This window comes from Felis catus, chromosome B2 (genome assembly GCF_018350175.1).
Source record: "Felis catus isolate Fca126 chromosome B2, F.catus_Fca126_mat1.0, whole genome shotgun sequence".
Lineage (NCBI taxonomy): Eukaryota > Metazoa > Chordata > Mammalia > Carnivora > Felidae > Felis > Felis catus.
This window is the reverse complement of record NC_058372.1, coordinates 129849793-129877512: the sequence shown is the minus strand read 5'-3', so window position 1 is coordinate 129877512 and position 27720 is coordinate 129849793. Positions and strand designations below refer to the sequence as shown.

At 39.0% G+C, this 27720-nt stretch overlaps 1 protein-coding gene across 5 annotated transcripts in view; it reads right to left on the bottom strand.

The window, feature by feature from the left end:
* Positions 1 to 27720, bottom strand: part of UTRN (utrophin) — a 491097-nt gene that overhangs the window by 332147 nt on the left and 131230 nt on the right. For all 5 annotated transcript variants that reach the window (XM_045058165.1, XM_045058163.1, XM_045058164.1 and 2 more), the window contains exons 19-26: positions 24245 to 24486; positions 23900 to 24080; positions 21135 to 21280; positions 20263 to 20475; positions 8272 to 8385; positions 7458 to 7613; positions 3205 to 3375; positions 1150 to 1329 (exon numbers count right to left, since the gene is read on the bottom strand). In XM_045058165.1, coding sequence (XP_044914100.1) covers positions 1150 to 1329; positions 3205 to 3375; positions 7458 to 7613; positions 8272 to 8385; positions 20263 to 20475; positions 21135 to 21280; positions 23900 to 24080; positions 24245 to 24486 — 1403 coding nt within the window. The remainder of the gene's footprint in view (positions 1 to 1149; positions 1330 to 3204; positions 3376 to 7457; positions 7614 to 8271; positions 8386 to 20262; positions 20476 to 21134; positions 21281 to 23899; positions 24081 to 24244; positions 24487 to 27720) is intronic.

Below are 27720 nucleotides of genomic sequence, written 5' to 3'. Positions count from 1 at the left end.
GGGGAGTCAAAAGTATATATAGATATTCAACTGTGTGAGGTTGGGGGGTCAGTGCTCCTAACCCCCACACTCTCTACTCTCGTGTATTAATATTACAGAGTGAGGTTTTATTTGACTTGAAGTTTTCTTATTAACCATCCTGAATTATACATATTTATCGTAGCACAAAACGGATTCAGAAAAAGCAAGAAGTGAGTGAATTTAGTTTAAATATCACAGCTGTGATTGTTTACCATTTTAGGATTTACTACAATACAATCATTTGTTTTAGGCTTAAGTTAAATTTAATTTTTATAAATCAAAACGCTTACATCTTTTCAGTAAAATGCAAGAAAAGTCACACTGATATAAAAACAAGCAAGCAAAACCTTAATTTTATTTAAATTTTTTTTTCAACGTTTTTTTTAATTTATTTTTGGGACAGAGAGAGACAGAGCATGAACGGGGGAGGGGCAGAGAGAGGGAGACACAGAATCGGAAACAGGCTCCAGGCTCCGAGCCATCAGCCCAGAGCCTGACGCGGGGCTCAAACTCACGGACCGCGAGATCGTGACCCGGCTGAAGTCGGACGCTTAACCGACTGCGCCACTCAGGCGCCCCAAACCTTAATTTTATTTAAAAAAAAAATTAATAGAATCATCTTCAACCAATGGCAAGAGGGATAAAACAGTCCAGCAAAATACCAGCACATTCAAGTTCTTCTTTCTGTCAGGTGACTCTCTAACTTCAGACACCCAGTTGAAATGAAATTAAAAAAAAAAAAAAACCCTCAATTCATCTCTGTGTACTGACCAGGCCAAACAAAACAAAAGAAAGGCTCACAGTACACTGTTCTAGAATGTTAGAAATTGGAACAGACCCTACAGATCATCTGAAATATGAAAACCTTGATGTCACATATAAAAAAACGAAAGTCTAAATATATGAAATAACTTTCCCAAGAACCTTCTACTAACTGAAGGCAGATCGTGGTTTCCTATTTCTTTTTTTTAATCCCAGTTTCCTTTTTATTAACTGTTATCCAGGAATGACTTTCCTTTATGATCCCATATTGGAAAAGAAAAATAGAGCTTTTTAGTTTTTTCCAAGATATGGAAATGGTCAGTAAATTACAGAGTTTGATCTCAAAAACATCACTGATTAACATACCTCTAGCGTGTGGCACTTTCCTCGAATTCTGTTACACAGAAGTTGGTAATTCTCCAGCACAACTTTAAGCTCAGATGTCAGTTCCTGGCCACCAGAGGGCACCTTTGCAGCTAGTAACTTGATATTGTCCTTGAGGATCTTCACTCTCACCTCCTTCTGCAACACATCCTCTTTTGCCCTCTGTTCCAAGAAAGGATGAACTTGAAACTGTGTCCCTTTCTCAGTCACCAATTTCTTTTCTTTTTCAAACACAACTAAACCAAAATTAAAATGCCGACATGATTCTAACGACCTAACTGGAACATTATTTAGGTAATCATTCCAGAGAGTGCTTTTGAAATAAGGCTAACTGTAAGATTTACAAAAAATAAAAATGAAAATAAAAAGAAAAAGCAATGTTAACACACCTAAGTCACGCCTAATTATGTTTGCCAACAGGAGGTATTTTCAAAGTCTGGGCCCATGATAAGAATCTAAGTGAGTTCATTTTAACACTGGAAGTCTGAGCATAGTAAACTGAGTGAGATAAATAAATTTTCACAAAAACTAAGGTGCATCATAGTAGAGGTATCATTTAAAAATAATTTAAACATATTTCTTTTCTCCTGGAACAGAGGTTTATCTATGCTTCTGACAATTAACAGCATTTCAAGAGTGATAGAAGTTATACTAGGAGGATCTAATCTAGAAATAGCTTCTTTCCTGACTCTCCCTCTAGGCTGGCGATGAAGTCTCACATTTAGGAAAATCAACCTAAAATGCCTTTCACTTCCCCTTTTGACTTTCTTTACTACTAAATGGTTTTAAATTTTCCTCAGTTGCAAGTAAAGTAATTAATTACATGTAGTGGTTTTAAAATTCTAACAGTCGTTAGAATAAAAATAGATGGAACGTTGCCCAATCAAGGGTTAAAAACTTATTTCTCTAAGCTTTCATCCCTAGTGACTTTGAAATACCACAGAACTGCAATGCCAATAATGTAAAGAAAATAAATAAGACCCTTCTTAACCTGGTAGGCTACCTTTAAAATATCTTATATGCTGAATATTTAAAAAGCTTTCCCAAAAAAGTACACTAAAAAAGATGCTTCAGTGAAAATAACCACATACAAGAACAGTCAAGTCCCTTATTGTATTTACTTTGATTCATATTCAATAATGCACTCATGAAATATAATCCTTTTTTAAAATATCTGCACAGAGATTTTTGCTTTAGTTATACTTTTAGGCAAGTTAAATTTGGCATAAAACAGTCAATGTGTGGCTTACTCTTATTTTTTTTAAAAATAGCCTTTAAGACTCTATCTCCTTTGGCGTGATCACTGAAGGACACTTGAAGCAATGTTAGAAATTTGGGAATGATGCCCAGTTCTTTTACTATACAAAAAAAAGAAGAAGAAAGAAAGTGTTCAAGACTAATGACACAGGAATCTAAGTTTGTAGGAAATATATCCTGTGGACCAAACTGATATTAAATCCCTCAACAATGCTCCTACTGCTACTCTTACCTGCTCTAACAAAATTTTGATATTCATGTGTTTCCCATGTACTAACCGAAAGAATACATTTGATGAAATGAAGATAAATCACAACCAATTTGGGAAGTCACTCTTGTTCCTAACAAAAAAAAAATGATTCTCCCTTAAAACTTTTGGAAAGAGATAGCACTGATATTGCACAACACTGTGAACATAGCTGATAATACTAAATTTTTGAGTCATCCTCTGTGGCTCCCTGAAGTTCTAATGGAAGAGACTGTCTCAGGGGCCTTCGTGGACTCAACCCATGGGCGAAAGTGAACAAGTGGAGTGTGGCCTTCCTTTCCCTACTAGAGTCATAGTAGTTATCCTTCCTTTTTTTTTTTTTCAAATTGAAATCCAACTATGAAAGATTATATGTACATATCATGTTTTACAGATGATAGATAGATAGATAGATAGATAGATAGATAGATAGATAGATAGACTCATTCATTCATTCATTTATTCATTCGTATGTAAGGGAGAAGGGGAGCTATGAAGCCTATTTACACGGGCACTGACCAGCCTAGACTCACCTTCATTTCTTCCACTGCACTCCCCAGCTCTTCTGGTGACTTGTACTCAAAATCCCTCTCCAGGTATTCTTCTTCTGCCTGGGCCATCCATTCCTGCATCTCTGCCAAGTCTTTCTTCAGGTTCACTGCTTTTTCCTGACTTTCAGACAACCTAGTTTTTTGAATAGCAATCTGGAAAGGAAAAGCCATTCACCCAAATAAACAAATGCTGAAACATTAAATGTCAAGTTCTAGTTTCCAATATCTAAGGACACAGTGATAACTTTCCACAAAGAGCCTTGTTTTCACATTCAGATAAAATCCTTTATACATTTTGTGCTGATGTTGTAGAATATAAGCAACAATGAAAACAATAATTATAACAATAATTATAATAATTATAACTCTACACCACATGTTGGATATTAATCTAACCTGGAAATATCTATTATAATTTTAAAAATGTATAACTTTTGACAGAGTAATCTCAAATGAAGGAATCTAACCTGCAACAATAAAAGCATATATTTTAAGGAAATTTACTGTAGCATTGTTTATTATGGAAAAAAAAAAAACCTGGAAGCAACCAAAGAATTGGTTTTCTCCTATAAAACACTGCTGCACAAAATTTTGGTTTTGATAATCTACTATACTTGTATATTGCACAAAGACACAGAAAACGTTACATTAGAAAAACAGGTATGATCTGTATCTCATTCAATAACTTATATATTTCAGATAACCAAATATTTCATATAAAAATATGTTGAGAGGTCCTCCCTCCAACCACAAACTGACGTCCACAGTGGGAGAAGGTACCATCTCACAGAGATCACCCAGCGTTCACTTCATTATTCGATATTCCTCTGACTCAAATCAAACCTCAGAGTCACCTTGCCAGGCTTGCTCAGCTGCAAAGCTGATAGTGAACAAAAGCCAGTTTAGAAACAGGATGGCTCTCATGAGAGAAAGGCAAAATCCTTAGAGGCTTTCCTGTTCCCACTCTCCAAGCAGGATCAGAGCCATAAAAATAGAAAGGGGCCAAACGGGCGCCTGGGTGTCTCAGTCGGTTACGCATCTGACTTTGGCTCAGGTCATGACCTCACAGTTCAGGGGTTCAAGCCCCACATTGGGCTCTGTGCTGACAGCTCAGAGCCTGGAGCCTGCTTTGGATTCTGTGTCTCTGTCTCTGTCTGTCTGTCTGTCTCTCTCTCTCTCTGCCCCTCCCCAGCTCACGCTCTCTCATGCTCTCAAAAATAAACAAACTCAAAAGAATTTTTTAAATAAATAAGTGGGGCCAAACAGGAGCTTTGATTTCATTGCCCCGCATGGCACTTGAGGAGCTTACTGCCAGCCATACACACAGCCCTGGTTCCGAAGTCTTGGTGATTAGCACTTTACACGGGACGGCTATTTTTAAAAATACATAGAAATACAGATTCCTTGGGTTCCACTTTCAGAAAATTCTCCTTACTAGTAGTTTGCAGACACTGGACAATTATATAGTTCTCACAGATCCAGAGAGAAATGAAAAAAAGAAAGACACTGGAATAAACTTAAAAAAAAAAAAAAAGAAAGAAAAAGCTCACAACTATAATTGATTATCCTGAGGTTATTTACTATCTTTTAGCATTAAAATGTTCCTCGTTTCATGGCATCATGGACATAACAGATGAGACAGACTGCTTTTATTTGTTGGTTGATTTCATATGTCCATTCTTTCTTAGCAAAATAAAAATTTGGCCACATTATATTTGCCCCAAACATCTACACCTTTATACTACTCAATGAAACACAATACTCTGGAACTGCTTTAGATAATTACTCACACAACACATGGTTGCCTCCGTGCTGAGGACACTTAAAAATTCCCCACACATTTACTCTCGCACAATGAATCAACAGTAATTCATAATTATTTCTTTGTTGTCCTATCTGTATGCACATATGTATGTATGTAGATAGATGCACAGGTTTAAATACCTATGTCTATACGTATGTATGTGCGTATCTAGCTGTTGCTTTCTTTCCTCCTTGCTGGCACTCTCAAACCATTTTCCTTATTTACTTGCCCCCAAAATCTCAATAAATGCAAGCACGAACCATCAGATTATAGCACACTTTGAGAAATTTGAACCTGGCCAGAAGAGATGACAGTATGGAATTACTTTCTTAAGTGTGGCAATGGTTTTGTGGTTTTGTAGAAGATTGTCTTTATTCACGAATGAAGTATTTAGTATTTAGTATTCATGCTAAAGTATTCAGGGAGGAAGTGTCACAATAGTTTCAAATTCCTGTCAAAAGTCCATTTTTAGGGGGAAAAAAACCTGTTTGTGCGTTATGTGTGAAGAGAGTAAGGGAGAGAGAGAAAGCAAATGTGGGAGAAGGTTAACAACCGGCAAATTAAGGAATGGGCCCATGGCTGCTCCCTCTACCACTATCTAAACCTTCCTTGAAGTTTGGACATATTCAGAGTAAGGAATTTGGGGGAAAACAATGAAAACAAAACATTCAAGGATGCAAATATAAGTCTTTCCTACATAAGCATTAACCAAAAAATATCACGTGAAGAGATAGGTACCATCTACAGGGTTGTCTGGAACATTTCTGCATTCACACCTTCTCCTCCCACTTCCCCCGTTCTGCACCCACTTCAGCTTTGTGTAACCTCACTAGCAAAGCAGAAGCAATCGTAAAACTACATCGATCTCCTACGGTACCCAGAGTTGCCTTCCTTCCATTTCCATGGAGAAACTATCCAACAGCAATTCTTTCACTGGTAGAGGGGCTCTTGGCCTTCTCACATGACAGACTTCACTCCAGAAATTATTTTCTCCAAGCAAGGTCCTTCTTTTTGGGCATGCAAATATCCTATAACATCCCTTATTTCTAGAAATTATAGGGGCACCTGCATGGCTCAGTCGGTTAAGCATCCAACTCTTGACTTTGGCTCAGGTCATGATCTCACGGTTCATGGAATCAAGCCCTGCGCAGACAGTGCAGAACCTTCCTGGTATTCTCTCTCTCCCTCTCTCTGCCACTACCCTGCTCTCTCTCTCACTCTCTCTTTCTCTCTCTTGATAAATAAACTTTAAATAAACAAATAATAAAAATTAAAATTACAAAAATACCTCCTTGGATCCCCAGGTCCCCTCTCCCACCTCATTTCTCTGCTCCCTCGAATAGAAAAATAGCAAAATTCCTCCAAGTTGCTACTACTTGACCCAATCGCTCACTTCCCATTCTCTGCTCAACATTCCCCAATGTGACTTTCTGGCCTGCCATGCCACTGGATCCACTTTTCTCAAGGTCATTTAAAGCCTCCATCTTGTTAGATCAAAAGCCTGACTTTCAGTGCTCCTTGGGCTCAAAAATCCTCAGTACTGGGCAGCACGGAAAGCTTTCTCCACCTGGCCCCAGGACCTCACAGGCTCTTGGCATTTCTCCTCTGGCTCACCCTTCCTTCTCGGCACCCTTGGCCTTGCTCTTTCCTCTTTCCAGCAGAAAGAGCTGAAGAAGCCCCATCTACGTGTCTCAGTCTCACACTTAACCCTGCCAGAATGGAAATCATTGTTTCACCTGCCCTCACAAAAGCTTCTTCTCCTCGAGTCTCCACCATTTCAGCCAAGAGCAGCACAATCCATACAAAGTGGAAGCTTTGCACAGACCCTCGGCTGTTCCCGACTACTCCCTTTTCGAGATCACACATCTAATCCATTACTAGACTCTTATCTCTGTTCTCAAAATACAGTCCAAACCTAACATTCCTCATGACATCCACCACAATCTCTCTAGTCTGAGGGGCCAAGACAACAATAACCTCTTAAATATCTGTTTTCACTCTTGCTTTCCCAGAGTAAATTATCCACGTGGTAATATCACTTCCCTGCTTAAGACCCTCTGCTTTCTGTGTGAAATCATACCTGAAATAAAAGTTTAAAATTTTGCTTCAAAGGCCATATACTATTCATGCCACCTGCATTCTGACCTCAAATCTTACCCACCCGCTAATTCCTGTCTTCATTCTGTTCCAGCTACTCTGCCTTTCTAGGTCTTTGTTGAACACCCAAGCTCATTCCCACCAAGCAGCCAAACTAGAAAATTAGTACACTCCCCTAATGAAAAGAAAAATCCACTTTTTGCCCCAACCTGCCACCACGCTATAGTTATTCTAGACCACTGTTTCTCAAACTGGATGGGCTATAAAATGAATTCAGTCACTGAAGAAAAGCTATCTGGCTCTTAAACACAGATAGCAAGGTTGAAAAACTTACCTCCTTGCTGAATTTCTCCACTTGGGTTTGACAGTCAACTAGTTTTGTCTGTATCCAAGTTTTGATTCCAGCAACTGGATAGCTTCGAAGGTCGGCCTCTATTTCCTTCATGTCTTTCAAAGATGATTCAATTGTTTCTATTTCATTAACAAAGGCCTGAACACACAAAACAAGCCAGTGTTGAGTTCATTGCTATATAAGTGGATGCCATAACTATAACTTGTCTGCTTGCATCGCTGAAAATACTATAAAAACAGATTACTTGAGAGTCAGGACTTTTAACTACTTAAGCAATACTGCGCCTTGAGAAATTCATTTCACCTGTGCACTTCATATAGCCAGCTGCCAAATTAGATTGGAAATATTTGACTCTCGGCAGGGAATGGTCCTCTCAATTAATTCAGAGAAGCCTAATGATTTCACCAAATACAAACTTCATGCAGTATTACTGGTAAATTTCACATGTTAAATATGTTTTTCTTTAAGCCTCACCAGGTGGCACAATAAGAGCAATATAAAATTGGTAATTATGACACTAAAATTGTCATCAGAACATAAAATAGCAGCTCCTAATGAATTAAAATTGCTCTCATTCTCTCTATGCAGAATTCGATAACCCTAGCCAAAACATGGACATATAAATAACCAGTCATTCCTTTAATAACTGTAAAGTTAAAAAAAAAAAAGGTCTATGATGAAAGATATTTTATCTAGGTTTGTTGTCATGTCATATTTTTGCAATTTTAATAACAGCAAATAACAAAGAAGAAAATGTTATTTATTACAGCAGAGTCCCTAAATCAGCAAAACTCACAGAGCACTGGTCAAGCTCACGTTGTAGCCCTTCAGCATCTCCTTGGACAGCCTGCTCTTTCATTAAGAAGTCTTTCACACCATCCATCCACTTCTCAATGACTTTCAAATCAGCCTAAATGAAACACAATAACAAAGGGGGATATTACTCAGTGACATTCAACCCGCTGCATCTCAAGACCTATCGCTACTGGAAGAAAGGCAACTTTTCAAAACTTTGATAGCATCATTTTCATTTATTGCATTTCTTTCTTTAAATCTTCCAAATTTGAAAATAATGATCTTCATGATTGACTAGAATCCTCAAGAGATGACAGTTTGGTGATCATTCTAAAGATTTCAAAACACTCTCTAGTGAACCAAGCTACTTTGCTTAAACATGAGTAATATCAATGATTATAAATTCAAAATACAGGAAAAATGCTTTTCTAGGTGTAATGAGCTAAAAAATCTTTTGTTCTCCTATGATTTAGAACAACTTTTCTCTGAAAGCTAGCTACTCAAAGCAGGAAGAAATCAATAGCATGGTGGAGGGAACACAATCGATGGCTCTAGTTCTATGCTGGGCACTGTGTGACTTAGGAACCCAAGAGAGTCCACAGGTCAGCTGCATGGCTTTCACCCAATATTTCCTAGGCACCCACTGAGATCCCTACAGTGTATGGTACTGCGGATCAGAAACAAGTGAGAAAGAGTACATGCTGCAGGGAGAAACAGAGGCGGTAACATTGGAACTGGGCCATTAATGCAATCAGGTAGGTGCAGTGTGGTCTCCAGTACGAGAGCAAAGTTATGATCATTTCTTCCCATGGCCTCTCATTCTGTCACTGGCCAGGCTCACTTGTTAGCTTTCCTGATGTGGAGCTGAACTTGTTCCCTTATGTCCTGTCAATTCTTTGCTCCTCGTTCAGCCCTAAGGATGGAGATACATTTATATTCCTGTTCAAAGATGACCTTCCGATTTAAAGGCAGCCAGTGTGTCTTCCCTTAGTCTCCTACTGGTGCTAAGCATTCCAAATTCCTTCAATGATGTCTCTAGAACATGAGATCCAGCTATGGCACTCACCACACTCATCAACATGCTCAGGACACTAAATCAATTTTTTAATGTCCTTGCAACATGCCACACAGAACCAACTACCCTTCCCCTTATAATGCTGGAGTGAATGGTCAGGATAGAACCTGCTGTTTCACGTATGGCTATTCCACTGATAAAATGCCACCTAAAGTTGTTTCAGTTTTACTTTTCTTATTATAGGTTGTGGGGTTTTTTTTCTTTTTTTTATTTGTTTGTTTATAGATATATTAGTCACAATTATTATTTATGGTTAGCTAAAACTCCAAAATTCCCATAACTACCTCTAAATTACATTTCCCCTATCTCATATCGATTGCTTAAATGACTGCTGTAATAAATTCAAGACTGATATTTACAAATATTAAATTTTGCCTAGTTATGCTAACAATTATAGCTAACAATGTAATCATAAAAAGCCAACAAAATGATTTGAAGTTTTAGTCTCTCCACTTTGCTGTCAGCTATTCCCCCTGTCTCTTGTCAGCAAATCTGACAGTAGGGGTGTCCTTTTTCTTTGGGAATTTTTTGTTGTTGGGTTTTGGGTTTTTTTCTGGCGAAAAATAAGGCCAGTAATAGTGCCTACCTGAGCATTTCCTCACGAAGACCCATGTCATTCATTATTCAACAAAGTTTTGGGTTAGTTTTCAAAATATGGGAATCTATGTAACACTAGCATCTAACTAGCTTGCCACCTCCTTCTTACAGGTTTGGAAGAGATTTCTCAGGTATTTTAGCGATGAAGTCAATACTTGCCAAAAATGAGTTTGTGAGCCATTATTTGAACCAAATGAGCATACATGAAATGTAAGATTATGAATCTGTATATCTGATAATCTAGCATCCCTCCTCCAAAAAATAAATAAAGGAAAGCAGTAATTAAAGGAAATCAGTCTGGGCAAGCGTTTTTGGTGGTGTCCATGATGACTCCTGGTGACCACCACATTCCTTCCTAAGCACGTGGAAGATCTCTGGTTTGCCGTTTATCCGCAGCTCTGCCAGGAACGGACACCAAGCTTACTTCAGGTCTTTGCCTTCTAGAAAACAACGTCCCCCCTTAAGTAAGACATGCATCATCTCCATTCTTCTGGTACTTTCTCACAAGATGCACAATGTGGCCTTGAGACCATGAGTAAAATCCCCACATTACTCGGGATGTTGATTTAGGCATCTGAAGGATCTGGGTAGTTTTCCCATCTAACTCCTGATCTAGGCGTTAATGCCCCCTCAAGAATGGTCACCTTTCCAATTTGCAGGGCCCTCCTCCGATGAAGACAGGGAGCAGAAAGCACTTGTTGTTTAGGCCTTTCAGCCTCCCCCTCTACTGACACTCTGCACCCCACACATGCTTCCAAGTACGGCTTCTTTGTAAACTCTTTCAGTTATGCTGTGCACTTCCTCAAGCATGCTTTCCCTCTGTTCTTCAGCCTGTCACTAGCCTGTTCTCACAGGCTCATGCACTCTTGCTCTTCCATATTATTTTGATCAATTACCTCTCTCTTCTGCATTTGCTCCACACCTTAAGATCTTACCATACAGGACTACTTGGTAAGACATGCCCTGGGCAGGGGGAGGCAGGATGCAAAACGATAAAAGTGCAGGGGCGCCTAGGTGGCTCAATCAGTTGAGCCTCTGACTCTTGGTTACAGTTCAGGTCACGATCTCACAGTTTGTGGGTTTGGGCCCCACGTTGGGCTCTGCGCTGAGCACATGGAGCCTGCTTGGGGTTCTCTCTCTCTGACCTCTTTCTCTGCCCCTACCCCCACTCGCGCTCTCTTTCTCTCTCTCAAAATAAACTTTTTACAAATATCTAAAAAAGATAAAAGTGAAAAAAGAGAGAAGCTACAAATACATATACAGAGTTCATAAAAGCCTTTCTTTTAACTGTCCATTTAATTTGTTGCCACTTCTTGCACTGTTACTCGCCATTCTAAACTTAAGAATTCAAAGCAGCATTACTGCTGTATAACTGGGCAACTCAGTAACTCCAGTTTCGAATTCAAAAAACTGATAGGGGCGCCTGGGTGGCTCAGTCGATTGAGCGTCTGACTTTGGCTCAGGTCATGATCTTGCGGTTCATGGGTTCGAGCCCCGCGTCAGCCCCTGTGCTGACAGCTGGGAGCCTGGAACCTGCTTCGGATTCTGTGTCTCCCTCTCTCTCTGCCCCTCCCCCACTCGCTCTCTCTCAAAAAGAAATAAACATTAAGAAATTAATAAAAATAAAAAACTGACAGTCTTCTGGGCCAAGGATTTTTTAAATTTACGTGGAAGCGTTCCACTCCATGGAGGTTTTCATCACAACCAGCCTTGACTGAAGCAAGCAGCCTCAGTCCTGCGCTTGTGAGAAGTGGCATCAACCCCCTTCCTTCCTCCCTCTCCCAGAGACACACAGACCCACGGGGAGGACACACAATTCACACACACTTGTTCCTTGTCTCTCACACACTTTAACATGAGAAAAAAGAGGAACGAAACAGAAACAGACAAGCCATGAAGACCAATTGATCATCCCAACAGTAACAAAGGAACAGACAGGAATTTGAAAATCTGTTTTCCCTACTAAAAACCCTTCACGTAATCCTGGCCACACCGAATTCTAAGAGAAGCAGTGTGTGACCCATGATAAGAAGATGAAAGTGAAAATACCAAGGTCGGCCCCTTACCAGCCACAAGGTCTTGAGAAACTCACTTCTTTTCTTTGAGCCTCAGCAGCTCATCTCTAAAATACGAATAATAACAACTACCTTGCCTCTAGAGAAACAGAGACAGTGTTTGGACAGGGCCTGGTACAGAGCAGGCATGCAATAAAGCCTAGCTATTATTACTAAGATCTACAAAACCAAGTGCTTTATTACCAAAATTAAGCCATGAAGAGTTACCACTTCCAAGTTCAGAGAGAGTGCATGCTGGCATGACTCAGCTTAATATTTTTAACTAATGCCAACATTAATCCTTGTTCTTAAAAGTAACTGCTTGAAAGAGCTACTAGATCTCCTGAATTCAGCTCAGCAGAAGGAAACCCAGTAAATGAGGGAAGGCCCGAACTTTAGAAAGGCCTGGCAGCAGCAGCCTCTCGCAGAACCCCCCACCCTGTGGGGGCATTAATGGGTTAGTAAGAGCAATTCTAGCTAGCACTTGCGTGCAGATAGGTGTGGGAGATGGGGAGCTCTGCTCCGCCCTCCAATGCCTCCCCTTTCCCCCGGAAAGAAATTATTGTCTCAGTCTACCTGTGGCAGGTGTTTCCTGCGCTTTGAAAAAGCACCCAGAGTCTGCTCATCTTTAAATCAATCATACAAGAAAAATTCCAAAGAAAGTGCACGAGCTTACATGAAAATTATTTCTCTCCCCATTAAAAAAAAATCACTCAACTTATGCACTTCTGAGTTTCTAATGTAATGAGTATTTAATTTTTTTATCCATCTCCATTCACTTACAGAATACACACATATATGTTATATATGATATATATTCTGAATATTATATATGTGTTCACATTGGGTAATTTCTAATGTCCTCACTTCTTCGGGTGACCTCACCTCTTTTGAAGCAATAGAAAACATTTTTAAATACTAGTAAACTTCTAAATTCACTGTCATTATTTCATAGACACAAAATAAATAAACTGTAAGTCCCAAACTACATCCTTATTTACACTCACAAAATTCTGAAACAAATAGAAAATGAATAATATGGTAGTTTTGAAAACCAAAGGATCAAATATTCGAGTTTGGAAGGGCCAAAATGTCTACACTGACCATCTCTGCTCAAAGGCATTATTTGTACGCATCTGAGATGGATAACACCTGTCGGTGGGTCACAGAGAAGGAGTGCAAGGTCATAAAAACAACTCCTTTAACCAACGAAGCACCCCATCTCCCAGCCTGGCCCCTGAGCTAGGACGGAGCAAATCTGAAGCTTGGTAACTCTGGATTTCAGACAATAAGACTCCAAAGTACACAACTACCTCCCAGGATTTTGTTGACAGCTACATTCTTGGCATTTTATCTCACTCCTTCCCCATCTGTTGGAATGTCCACAGCTTTTTAAGCAATTTCTAGCCCAAGACACAGGCGAGAAGAAGTGTGAAACCAGAATTAAAACAGTAACTTGAGGTAATGAGGCTTCTGTTTTGTTTGGTTTTATAATATTCATGAACCTCAAAAACACTCGTTAAAAAGTGCTCTTTCGTTTAGCAGGGAAGACCAACAATGACACTGCTACAGCATTTATCATCTGAAACTAACAAGAGTTCTTAAATGTAAGGTTTAGAATGCACCAATATTCCCTTTAGTAAAGTAAAATGCATTCAAAGTGAGGGGGGAAAAGACCTTATGAAATCACTGTATCAGGTATATGTTACCCGAAAAAAGTGAGATCGGCCATGTGGCAGGTTACTCTTACAAGGTATTTACCAGTGCGTTTTTACTCTGAAGTGCCTTCCAGAGTAATTTCAAAGTCTGGTTCTGCATGTCTCAGAGCTCCGGCGCATCCCCTTCCACAGGCTGGGCCAGAGCACAGCGGGCCAGTGTGTCCTCTGAGTGCTCAGCAACTGAAGGAAGGGGTGTGACTATACAAGGTCCCGTCATTTATGAAAGCGGGCATTTAGATTTTAGAGACCCAACTTCGTAGAGAAATGTGACTGGTAAGATGCCTGCAGGCACCTACAAACCAATTATTCACACCCACTTGCTTGTTGCTTGCCACACAGGGTTCCTGTAGTCAAAGAGCTCAGTCCTCAGCGGGGGGAGGACAGACACACAGTCAAGCCTTAATAAAAAAAAAAAAAAAAACTGGCCTGAAATGAGGGACTGTGAAGGCATGAACGAGGCGTAGTAGAATCACAGAGGAGGGAATAATCAGCTGGGGGGTATGGTGGTGAGCGAGACGAAAGACTGCTTGTGGAACAAGCTTATTCTTAAAGGATGAGCTCAGAAGAGGAAGATGTGAATTCCTAGCAGGCAAGTGACATTTCCGGAGAAAGGCAATTATCCAATGTGGGGTCTTTGTGATCCACTACACTGTTTTTTTCCTCACCCCACTCAGCTCTGGAAGGAGGGGGTGGGGACAGGGGGCACAGTGCAGGAGGGGCTTCAGAACAAGGAAGGGGCAGAAGCTAGGATGTTTATGAGTGGACTCTCTATTACCAGGGCAAAGACAACCACATACTTTCCAGAAGTGGAACTCTGACACCACTGTAGAAGATGGATTCGAGAGGGCACGACTAGAAGCTGGAGTCAGATTTAAAGGGCAATGGGATTGTCAGGGCAAGGGACTGAGAGTCTGCACAAAGCAGGAAGAGGCTACAGGAGTGTCTGAAAGGGAGGAGCAGTGGTAAACGTAAGACATGTTTTGTGTGGGCCTTGGGGACAGTTGCACGATTTTGCAGGGATACCGCACCACAAAAGAATTTAAATAGGGAAAAAGAAACAATACAAAATACCTGAAGCCCCTGAATCCAAAGACATCATTACTGGCGATAAGAGATACATAAACAGCCTCTTAGGATTTTATATTTAATTCTCATAACTCATAAGAAAATCAAGTAAAATCAATAATGAAAAAACTTTTTCATATATTTTTAAATGTCTAGCTGCCTGGAAGAAGTGGGTTTTAAAAGCACCAATTAATTCTAATTCTTAAGTACAGGAACTGAGGTCATTACTTTGGCATGGAATAGATTAAAAAAAAAAAAAGATTTAAGAACTTACATGAACATGACACTGAATAAGAATACACAGGCCAAACCTCTACCTGTCCAGAGAAACCAGCCATGCAGACAAAGGAAACGTAGGCAGATGAAAAAAGACACTATTTGTCAACAAGTAACAGAAAACTAAAATTTGCACACAAATAACGACACTTTTGCAAGTACTGTAGAATGGGTTCAAAGTTTAAATGTGCTGTGCCAATAAAAGGCATCATCATTATTTTCAGTAGGGGATTCATACTCCAAGTTCATGCATCTGTGTACTACTTAAATGTCCCTCATGGAGCTCCAACATCATTTGTTTCTATTAGGGTGAAAAAAATGATTTAAATTAATAACATTCATAAGCTTTCCCTTTTTACTTGGAATATGTTAGCCTCTAGCAAGAACCCTTTTTTTTAACAGTGATTCAACAATTCCATACATCACCCCATGCTCATCACAAGCGCCCTCCTTAATCCCCATCATCTATTTCACCCAGCCCCCAGCCCCCTCCCCTCTGGTAACCATCAGTTTGTTCTCCATAATTAAGAATCTGTTTCTTGGTTTGTATCTTTTTCCCTTTGCATGTTTGTTTTGTTTCTTAAATTCCACATATGAGTGAAATAACATGTTTGTCTTTCTCTGTCTTATTTTACTTAGCATTATACTCTCTAGATCCATCCATGTCATGGCAAATGTCAATATTTCATTCTTTTTATGGCTGAGTAATATTCCACGGTATGTATGTACTTAGCTTCTTTACCCATTCATCAGTTAATGCTTCCATATCCTGGCTATTATAAATAATGCTCCTATAAACAAAAGAGTACATGTATCCCTTTGAATTAGTGTTTTTTTATTCCTTGGGTAAATACCCATTAATGCCATTGCTGGATCACAGAGTAGTTCTACTTTTAACTTTCTGAGGAACCTCTATCCTGTTTTCCACAGTGGCTGCACCAGTTTGCATTCCCACCAACAGTGCATGAGAGTTCCTTTTTCTCCACATCCTCACCAACACCTGTTATTTCTTGTGTTCTTGAGTTTAGCCATTCTGACAGGTGTGAGGTGATTATCTCATTGTAGTTTTGATTTGTATTTCCTTGATGGTAAGTGATATTGAGCATCTTTTCATGTGTCTTTTGGCCATCTGTATGTCTTCTTTGGAGAAATGTCTATTCATGTCTTCTGTCCATTCTTAATTGGATTAGTGATTTGGGGAGTGTTGAGTTTTTATATAAGTTCTTTATGTATTTTGTATACTAACCCTTTATTTGATATGTGATTTGCAAATACCTTCTCCCATTCCGAAGGCTGCCTTTTAGTTTTGTTGATTATCTCCTTTGCTATGCATAAGCTTTTTATTTTGATGTAGCCCCAATAGTTTATTTTTGCTTTTGTTTCCCTGGAGATATATCTAGAAATAAGTTGCTATGGCCAATGTCAAAGAGATTACTACTGCCTATGTTCTCTTCTAGGTTTTTTTATGGTTTCAAGTCTCACATTTAGGTCTTCAATCCATTTTGAACTTATTTTTGTGTAAGGTATAAGAAAATGGTCCAGTTTCTTTCTTTTGCATGTGGTGGTCCAGTTTTCCCAACACCATTTGTTGAAGAGACTGTCCTTTTCCCATTGGATATTCTTTCCTGCTTTGTCGAAGATGAATTGACCATATAACTGAGGGTTTATTTCTGGGTTTTCTATTCTGTGTCACTGATCTGTGTCTATTTTTGTGCCAGTACCATACTGTTTTGATTACTACAGTTTTGTAATATAATTTGGAGTCCAGAATTATGATGCCTCCAGCTTTTTCTTTTTTAAGATTGCTTTGGCTATTCAGGGTCTTTTGTGATTCCATACAAATGTTAGAATTGTTTGTTCTAGTTCTGTGAAAACTGCTGTTAGTATTTTGATAGGGACTGCACAAAATATGTAGGCTGCTGTGGCTAGTATAGACATTTTAACTTTGCTCTTCCAATCTATGAGCATGTAATGTCTTTCCATGGGACCCATTGTTAATATTAACTGCCTTCAGGAAAGGAAATGGTATGGGGGCAGGGGGAGACTCTAAATGTTCACTCTAAATACTTCTCTATTATTCAATTTCTTCACAATGAACAGTCTCTATGCATTACTTATATAATTAAAAATCCATTTTAAAAATAAACAAGCCAACCACTTTTTTCCTAAGAAACACCATCGTAAAATAACAATGAATCAAAAGCCTACTGTGCCTCATGCCTTAAAGACAAAAATTTAAATGGCCAAAAAGTGTACATCGGGTCATTGAAAAGGGGGAAAAATGCTAACCTGCAAATGAATATTTACTGTAACTAGCTCTGGATGAAAAATTAAGTTGTCCTAAATGAACCATAAGTAATTAAGTAACAAAGAAATGCTGCAAAACAAAGCAAATAAAGGAGTAAAACTTTTCTTTAGAATTAAAAAATATGAGGTGCCTAGGTGGGTCTCAGTTGGTTGGGCGGCCGACTCGGCATGGGTTGTGATCTCACAGCTTGTGAGTTTGAGCCCCACATCGGGCTCTGTGTTGACAGCTCAGAGCCTGGATCTTGCTTCGGATTCTGTGTCCTTCTCTCTCTCTCTGCCCTGCGTGCGCGCGTGCTCTCTCTCTCTCAAAAATAAACATTAAAAAAAATTAAAATACACACACACGCGCACGCACGCACACACACACACACACACACACATATATTTCAATAAAGAGGTTGCACAATTAGGGAATATAAACACTGTCAACAATCTTGTAGTTAAACACAAAAAATAAAGAATAGCTGGACTTTACAAATCTGCTACTGTGAAAACAACTAAAAAGTCTAAATATCTGGGTTATTCGTTACGTAAGTAAATTTGGCACACATTCCAGATGCCAGTGCCTGGACTGGCTACATGAGTAACAACAGTGCAGGAAAGCCTAAAGCTGGATTACTATAACCACAGGACTCTCTTCTGCGTTTTGGAAGACAATTTCTTTTCTTTAAACTCCGTATTAAAATATTGGCACACATTTAGGTAACCCTAAAATACACTTTTGCAAGTCCAAAGAAAATTAACCTGTTAATTTCCCTAACTGCATCTCAGATTTAAACTTGAAAGCAAAGCAATGCTCTTTAGAAAAGATGAGAAATCTCTAATCCAGCATTGCTCAGCCTTCACACTATTGACATTTAGGGCCAGAAAATTCTTTCTTCGTGAGGGAATTCTTGTGCGTTAGCTGTAACCTTGGCCTCTGCACACTAGGAGCCAAGAGCACACCCCCTCCCCCTAAAGTTGTGACAACCAGAAAAATCTCCAAACATTAACAAATGTCCTGGGGGGAGGGGGGCAGGGTACAAAATCACTTCAGTTGGTCCCCACTGATAATGCAATGCCTGAGCCATAACCAAAATTTTACAATCATGAGTAAGGGTAATTCTGTTTTTTTAAAGTTGTGAGAATTGTAACTGAAGGCAGGTAAGGGGAAGTGGATCCACTCACAAAGTAAAATGATTCAAAAATACTAAGCTACACATAACACACTCCTCTTCAAAATTAATGCTTTATTCTTTTTTTATTTTATTTTTACATTTATTTATTTTTGAGAGACAGGGTGAGACAGAGTGCAAGTCGGGGAGGGGCGGAGAGAGGACAAACAGAATCTGAGGCAGGCTCCAGGCTCTGGACTGTCAGCACAGAGCCTGACGGGGGGGGGGGGGGGGGCTCACACCCACGCACTTTGAGATCATGACCTGAGCTGAAGTTGGATACTTAACCGACTGAGCCACCCCCACGCCCCAAAATTAATGCTTTATTCTAAGGAGAGCTCAGCCTTGGTATAAAACTGAAGTTTACACTTAGAAAAAAAATTCCTTCCACTACCAACACACACACACACACACACACACACACACACACACACACACACACACGCACACACACACACAGAGAGAGAGACAGAGAGAGAGAGAGAGAGAGAGAGAGAGAGAGAGAAACCTCACTATCTTTATTCTCCTGGTCACTCATTGGAACTGCCCACTGGGGCAGTTCAGGGGTCACCACTCTTGTCTCATCTTTCTGGCACCTTCACACTGATCTGTAGAGTCCACCAGCCTCTCTTCTACCACATATTCCCTGATTTTGATTTTTAAAACATCACTTTCATAAATTTTGTCTTAATTTTCAATCTTTTCACTTTATCACATGCTTCACACAAAGTCTCACATCCATATGACACATATATTTTATATATATGTAAATCATCTCATTTATATACTCTCTTGGAAACTAAATCCAAATATATGTATATATATACAATATATTATATTATATATTAATATATACCCAAATTTAAATCTATTACTAATTTCATTTCATTCATTGAAACATACTTACTGAGTGCCTCCTCTGTGCCAGGCACTATACCCTAAGTCTATCTTGAGATACAAGAGTGGGAAAACAAAACAAAACACGACAGATCAAAGTAAGGAGATATCAGGACGGAGAACAGAGTGTGATGGACTTATTCTTCATCCAGACCTTTTCTAACAGAAAACCAGGTGATTTTCTGGAGACCACTTCTCCATCTTCCTCCCAGATGAAACGTTAAAATCCTGTTTTACCTGACATTGACTTTTACCACTTTCTCCTTAGGTCCTAACATTTGCCCCTTCCTCTGGAACTTCATCACTGCTTCATCTGTCAACATTTTCAGATGTAGGAAAGAATTCTACTTCTGAATTTTCATGTCCCTCAACTGACCTGCTTTCCCAATATGACACCGTTTATTGACAGCCTAGCTCAGATTTGTCTCAAGAAGTCTTCAAAAACCGGCTTCAAGCACTCATCTGTCTGGTACAAGGTGGGCAATTTTACCACTCTAACCAAGTTCCCCTGCAACCTAATCACTGGTCTGAATATCATGCCAGCTCCTCATCCCTGAAACATTACTTTGACCAGTTTTAAGCAATTTTCTCTTTCTTTAAGATCCAGTTCACCTCTACCAAGAAGCTCTCTTGCAAAGCAAAAAAAACCCCACAAAAAACAAAAAACAAAAAAACAAAAACAAATGTGTTCTCCAGCACAGTAAGAGCAAGTCAGAAATCCCAACTTATATACATAATAAATGTGGGACTAGAAAAAAATGCAAAATATCCAAATAATACATACTAGAGTCTTACATGATAAATTACCATTTTACTCTCTGATAAAGTCCTAATGGCCTCTGGATTTACCTCAAAAGCTCCAAGTTTGGGAGTAATTTCTTCAAGCAAATGAAGATCTTTGGAAACCTTGACCTTTAGTTTGTTCCACTTTCCCTGAACATCATCAAATTCTTGCTTATACATTGTTTTTACATCTGGAGAAACATTTTTCTCCAAAGCCTTTGTTTCTTCTGCAAGTTTATATAATGTAGGTTTTTGATTCTCAAGGATTTCATCAAGAGCCTGGAAAAAATTTTTAAAGATTAAAAATACACACAATAATTTGTACACATGTAATAATACGGGCTATAACACAGACTAAGGTCACTTTTTAAGAGGTGTTCAACTAAAAAAGAATTGTGTAAAAATCATGAAAGAAAAATAAGCATAACCAAAGAACGTTAAAGCTTTCCCTTCATGAGTTGTGCGTGGGCCAGAAATAATATATTCTCCACACTAAAATCCAGTATAACAATACACTCAGTGAGGATCCAGTGTGCAGTGCTCAATGGCTGATCTGTTTTATCTGATGAAATAACGCACAGTCACATATCCTGAATGACCAGAGAAGCACTTTTATTCAACACAGAAAAAAGAACACATCAATTCAAGTAATATTCATTTTATTCAAGACATTTTAGCAGATTATGAACACGTTGAGAATTCTAGACTAATTGTAATAGAAGGACAAAATATGCTTTTATTTTATTAGTCATATTTAGTAAGTTTCTTTCAACTGACGTCCTACATTATAGTAACTAACATTCAAATTATAAGGAGTTTTTGATCAATTTTGACCACAAATAGCCAATATTTTTTTAGGTAGCTGAAAATACTTCAAAATAAGTGATATGTGGTATTAAAAAGGACTCCAGACTTCTAAGACCTGCAATATATATTACCTTTTTCTCCTGCAGGGTTTTCTCCACCTTTGTAAGATCATTCAAGACATTCAAAGATGTCTGGGCCTTACTTTCTGAATCATTTAGTATATCTTTCAGTGTTTTCAATGTTTCCAAATATGCATGTCCAGGTTGGCTCTTCAGTTCTGTTTATTTAAAAATACTTACTTTTAGAAAATAGTGTTAGAAACCTATTATTATTATTATCATTATACATACCATTAATCTTCTCTATATTAGTGAATCCTAATAGCTAATAAGTTAAACTCCGTAATTAAAATTTAAAAGGGTCTCCGCTAGTTACTAAGCTAAATCATTCCATTGGCATTTCTGAAAGTCAGATGGTGACTTCATTCCTGCAGACATTGATGTTTGAAATATCAACTAACTCACTATCATTTTTTCTTCATTTCATCATGATGAAATGTCTCTCTAAAGATGGTACTACAATGTTTCTTTTGTCTCATATAATGTCCTTTTCCCCAGTAGCTACACAAAGAATAAAAGAAAACCAGGGTCCCCTCACCCGGTCTTCCTCTGAACTCAAGGGTGTAGACAAATCGCCACCTACAGTGCTGGGCATTACACAGAACAGGACAGCCAGGTTACCGCAGGTACTCTGAGAAATAATGACTGCAAAAGCCAGCCAGAATGATGTCTACCTCAGCCACTGATGTAAATATCACAGACAAGCAACAGTTGTGTGGAAAGGAAGGAAGCTCATTTGAAGTACAAAGAAGCAAAACCAACTAGAAGCAAAAGTTAAGAAACCAGCAGCATTAGTCACAACCGCCAAAGGGTGGAAAGCACCCAAATGCCCTTGACAAAGGAATGGAGAAAAAAAATGTGGTATGATACATATAATGGAATATTACTCAGTCTTAAAAAGGCAGGAAACTGACACATGCTACCCATACAGATGAACTTCGAGGATATTATACTAAGTGAAATAAGCCAAGTACAAAAAACAAATGCTATAGGATTCCACTTATATGGGGTGTGTAGAATAGTCAAACTCATAGAAACAGAAAGTAGAAGGTGGTTGCCAAGGGCTGTAGGGAGGAGGAAATGAAGAACTGTTGTTTGATGGGTATAGAGTTTCAGTTTTACAAGATGAAAAGGTTCTGGGGGGTGGTTGCATAACAACATGAATATATTTAACACTACGAACTCTACACTTTACAATGGTTAAAATGGGGGGGGGGGGCTGTCTGGCTGCCTCAGTTGGAGAAGCACACAACTCTTGATCTCCAGGTCATGAGTTCAAGTCCCACATTGGGTGCAGAGATTACTGAAATGAATAAAACTTTAAAAAAATAAATAAAAGAAAATAAAAGCATTAACATGGTAAATTGTATTTTATGCCTATTTTACCACAATTAAAAACAAAAAATAGATTTAGAATTTTTTTTCAGTTTCAGGTCAGGAACTATGTTGTATTCCGTATTGTTAAACAGATATTTTAACGTACTGCTTTCTCAATTTACTGTTACAAAATATGCTTCTATTTTTGACAAGGATCAATATGAAGGCATGTTTTATACAGGAAATTTTAAAAGCAATACTCTCAAACATTTATTTTACACTGTGGGTTAATGAATTCAATGAACAAAAAAGCATGGTGTCCAAATGCCTTTCCAGAAGAAAGACAGCATGACACAATTGCTTGCCAAGTACACATTCAGATTCCTACAAGTCACTGCAAAATATATATTTGCCACAAGGCAGGGTATGGTTCAACATACAGCTTTTTAACATTCATTACCCATAACATTACATAATACAACACAATTCCTGACTTACACAATAGCTAAGGAGAAAAAACAGAACATATGAATGATGAGCTCTCAAAACACTTAACAGTTAACGTGCCAAAACCAGGTTTATTCCAAAAGTAAAAACTCTTTATAATTTTTCAGCCTTTGAAAAAGAAACATGATTTCTTTTCAAAGAAGAGATGGTATTGCTAAAACCTGAACCACTTTGAGCAAAAAGAAGTAAGAGATCGTTCCTTTTCTACTAGTAATGATGTTAGCTGGCCTCCTTCAAGAAAAGGAAGGAAGAGCACCTTTCAAAACACTCTTTAAGAATCATTATGTGTAGGGGCACCTGGGTGGCTCAGTCGGTTGAGCTTCCGACTTTGGCTGGGGTCATGATCTCACAGTTGACGAGTTCGAGCCCTGAGTCAGGCTCTGTGCCGAGAGCCTGGAGCCTGCTTTGGATTCGGGGTCTCCCTGTCTCTCTGCCTCTCCCCCTCTCGTGCTCTGTCTCTGTCCCAAAAATAAAAATAAACATTAAAAAAAAAAAAAAAAGAATCATTATATGTAGAGCAAGTGAAAGCTGTTTGCACTTTTACAGACAAGTATGAATCCAGGAAATACTCTGAATATACTTTAAGACCCAGAACAGTAGCAGGCACAGAGGAAAACAGAATGTGGCTAGTGTAAAACAAACACGTGTGCTCTTTGTGTGAATATGGGGAGTAATTTTTTTAATGTTTTATTTATTTCTGAGAGAGAGAGAGAGAGAGCAAGAGCGTGAGTGGGGGAGGGGCAGAGAGAGAGGGACAGAGGATCCGAAGCAGGTTCTGGGCTGACTGCATCACGCCCAAGGAGGGGCTCAAACCCCAAACTGTGAGCTCATGATCTGAGCCAAAGTCGGATACTGAACCAACTGAGGCACCTGGGACTAATTTTTACATTAAGGCAAACTGAGAGAGAAGACAGTGGAGTCATCTACTACGAAAACCAAGAGAATGGGTTTACCGTTCTCTAGCTGCTGCTGACGATGCTCTAATTCCTGTTGCACAGCGTGGTAGTGGCCCAGAAAGGTATCAAAGCCCTGCTGGACAAAATCTGGGGTGGAGCGCTGAGACTTCAGGGCTGAGCAACCTGCACGCACCTTTTCAATTTTGGGGTGGAGGCTGAGGAGATCTGTCAGTTCCCGCTACGGAAGAGAAAATAGGGTCACAGAAGTCACTGAAGATGAACATCCTCACAGAAAGTGAATCAGAGCGGCATTAACCTAACGTTCATGATACAAGTAGCATCTTTTTTAAATACAGGACTGGACTTAGGATTCTTTCATGTTCTGGATGGTTATCTCTTTACCTGGCAGGAGTCCTTCAAGCTCTGCAAGGACTGCTGGGGAGATTCTGAAAAGGGAGTGTGTTTTACCCACTCCTCTTTTGTCTTTACGGTCTTTTCAAGATCATCAAGCTGCTTAAAGTAAGCATTTATATCTTCCTGTAGCTGAATCTTTCTTGCCAGATCTTCCAAATGCTGAGATACATCCTTCCATTCTGAGAATACCTTCTCCAGAACGTTTTTTATTTCTTCAGTAGGAATACCTTCTACGCGGACATAAAAAATAAGCAGACACTTCATATGCTAGTATAAAAATTGTTTTCAATTTGTTATAAACATTCTGACCTATTCAAAATAATGAGGCGATGTCACATATAATGATCATTCCTTTAAGTCCCTTTTAACATAACAACAAAATTACAATGATACTGTTAGAAATAACTATGTTTCAGGGGTGCCAGGGTGGCTCAGTTGGCTAAGCATCCAACTCTTAATTTCAGTTCAGGTCATGATATCGTGGTTTGGGAGATCAAGCCCCGTGTCGGGCCCTGCGCTCAGATTCTCTCTCCCCGACTCCTCCTGCTTACATTCTCATTCTCTCTCTCTCTCTCTCTCTCTCTCTCTCTCTCTCTCTCTCTCTCTCTCAAAATAAATAAACTTAATTTTGTTTCACTCCCTGACCAAAGCAGGAGATGGGAAGCTTGAAATAGCAGTTCGGGAGTGGTACTGCTGTCACAAGAGGCACATCAGTGGAGTTCCAGCCACTGCCTTTTATACAAACTGTGCATCCTACCACTCTGCTAGCTGCTACAGTGAACCAGGGAAATACAATGAATTATGTGGACCTGTCAAGTTCTGACATGAGAAGGTAAACCCTCTGTCATCACAAAAAAGACAACTGGCTAAATAATCGAGGAGGGAGCTCAAGAGTCTGGTTTGACCAAACCATAGTGTCCTAGGAACCGTAGAATGAACGGTGAGAAGCCCTACTGCAGGGAGCAACCTGGTGAGTATAGGAAAATCGGGCCAGCAGCCAGGCCCGAGAGGCTTCAGTGGCCTACTGGGCATGCCCCACACAGACCAGCAAAGATCAAAATATCAAAGCAGTGGTACGATGATCTACTTTAACACATCAGAAAAAACACCATTATGTTTATTACTGACATAATTTTAGCCCGTATTTTTGAGTGGTAAAGAATGTCCATAAAAATAATAGTTCTATGTAATAGTAAGTTTTATCACGGCCCTTCCCTTAACATAAAATGCATCAAATCATTGAAAATTACTAGGAAAAAAGATGGGAAATCTGCAAAGAAGTCTTCATCTCCTTAGGAGAGCATGCATGTTGAAAGAATGGGCTTAACATCTTTATTATTTGAGTAGGAGGGGGAAAAAAACAATGGTGCTTTGTAAATACACACAATCAAAATCCAGGGTAATGAGAGCCCTAAGGAATAAAATGGCATGTCAAACAAAAGGTCACTTACGAGCGACAGAGGATGCAATTTTAAAAATCCTACAATACACTGTACCCACAGAAAATCAGAAATGCAAACACGACGGGACATAATTTGAATATATCAACCATGTCGGCTGTTAAAGTTCACTAGCCAGGATCACACAGGTAATAGAATGTTAGACCCTGGCAAATCATTCACACCACAGTCCAGGTTCATTTGTCTCTATTAACAGGGTTATAAACAAAACAAATCACCATTTTCCTGACAAACTCTCTGAGCAATGGAGAGCCAGGCTCTGCTTCTATGAGGTCATTTCTATTCTAGGGGGGCAAAGTAATAACATCAGCCACTTCATTTTCATGTCAGAGCAGTTTATGCTAAACGAGAAAGGAGATTAAGCTGGTAAAATTTTTGAGATGGAAAATTATCCCTTCTCATCTGAAAACAGGTAGGAGGTAATTATTCACTGACAATATATTACAATTCACTCATTTTGCCCCTTCAAGCCATTTCTCAAAATTTAAATCTCCTCTCCTCTCCTCTAAGCTGGAGATATTGCAGGTTGGACAGATATCAGGTAATAATTAAAGCACAATTTGCACATCAAGCAAAGAAAACTATACATTGCTCTCCAAAAGAATTCTTTTGTTTTAAGTTTATTTATTTTGGGAGAGAGAAAAGCACACACATGAAGGAGGAGGAGGAGCAGAGAGAGAAGGAGAGAGAGAATCCCAAGCAGGCTCTGAGCTGACAGGCTCAACGCAGGGCTTGAGCTCATGAGCCATGAGATCGTGACCTGAACTGAAACCAAGAGTCAGACACTTGACCGACTGAGCCATCTGGTGTCCCAATAATTGTCTTTTTTAAAAGTTTGTTTGTTTGTTTATTTTAAGAGAGAGCACACTTGTGTGTGCGTGCACATGAGCAGGAGAGGGGCAGAGACACAGAGAGAGAAACCGAGAGAATCCCAAGCAGGCTCCATGCGAGATCATGACCTGAGCCAATATGAAGAGTTGAATACTTAACCGGTAGAGCCATCCAGGTGCCTCTAAAATAATTGTCTTTTAAAATAACTGTTTTGCTCCCAGAGATCCTGATTTATACATTTTCTATTTCTATAGAACATCCAACTCTTAAATGACTATTCAAAAGCCCAAATCAATAGACCATCATTTTACTAGTTACCTAAAAGGAATAAAATATAACATATTCATGGCACTTACTCTTACTTGACTTTACACCTTTCCATCTATCACTATTGGAATCAAGAGAAATTTTACAAAACCTAGGACCACCATCAAATTCCACAGGCTAGTCATAATATATGTCATCATAAAGCCATATCATCCAGTGCCCAGCTACTCTATTTTATTTGTTGACAATCTCTAGGAAAAAGATAAGCTGAATCAAGAAAAACAATTATAATAGCCATGAAAGTTAAATAAAATGTATTATTTCCATTTTTAAAAACATTTTTATGCTATATAAGGTACCACAAAACATAATTCAAATGCACAAGGCATATAAGTCCCATCAAACTTCACTGTGGTGGGACTTTCGATGGAATTATTTTGAAGGAATCAATGACATGATTATTAGAACATCTGTTTTACCAAAGGCTTTTTTCCTTTTTTTTTTTTCTCTTTTTTTTTTCCCCAAAGACTTGTTTTCTAATGGGCTGAATCATTAATCTGCATGCTTACATAGGCAGACTCTGGTCAAATTACACTCTGAAAAACTTCCTCTATGTTAATTATCCATACTCTAGGACTTATTTCAAATTTCTTGGGGAAAAGGGAGGGACAGCAAGAAGCACCCAATTGTGCTTTCACTTCTGCTCAACATTTCTGCTTTATAAGAGCAGTAGAATTAATAGCACTAAAACCACACGGAGAGAAGTAATATACGATACTATAAAATTAGAATAACAGATAAAATGGTAGATAGGGGGGGAGATTTTGAAAAAATCACTTTTATCTCAGTAACACAATGTACACACTGCTCAAAAAGCAAGAAAGTAAACCCAGAACATAAGTGCCC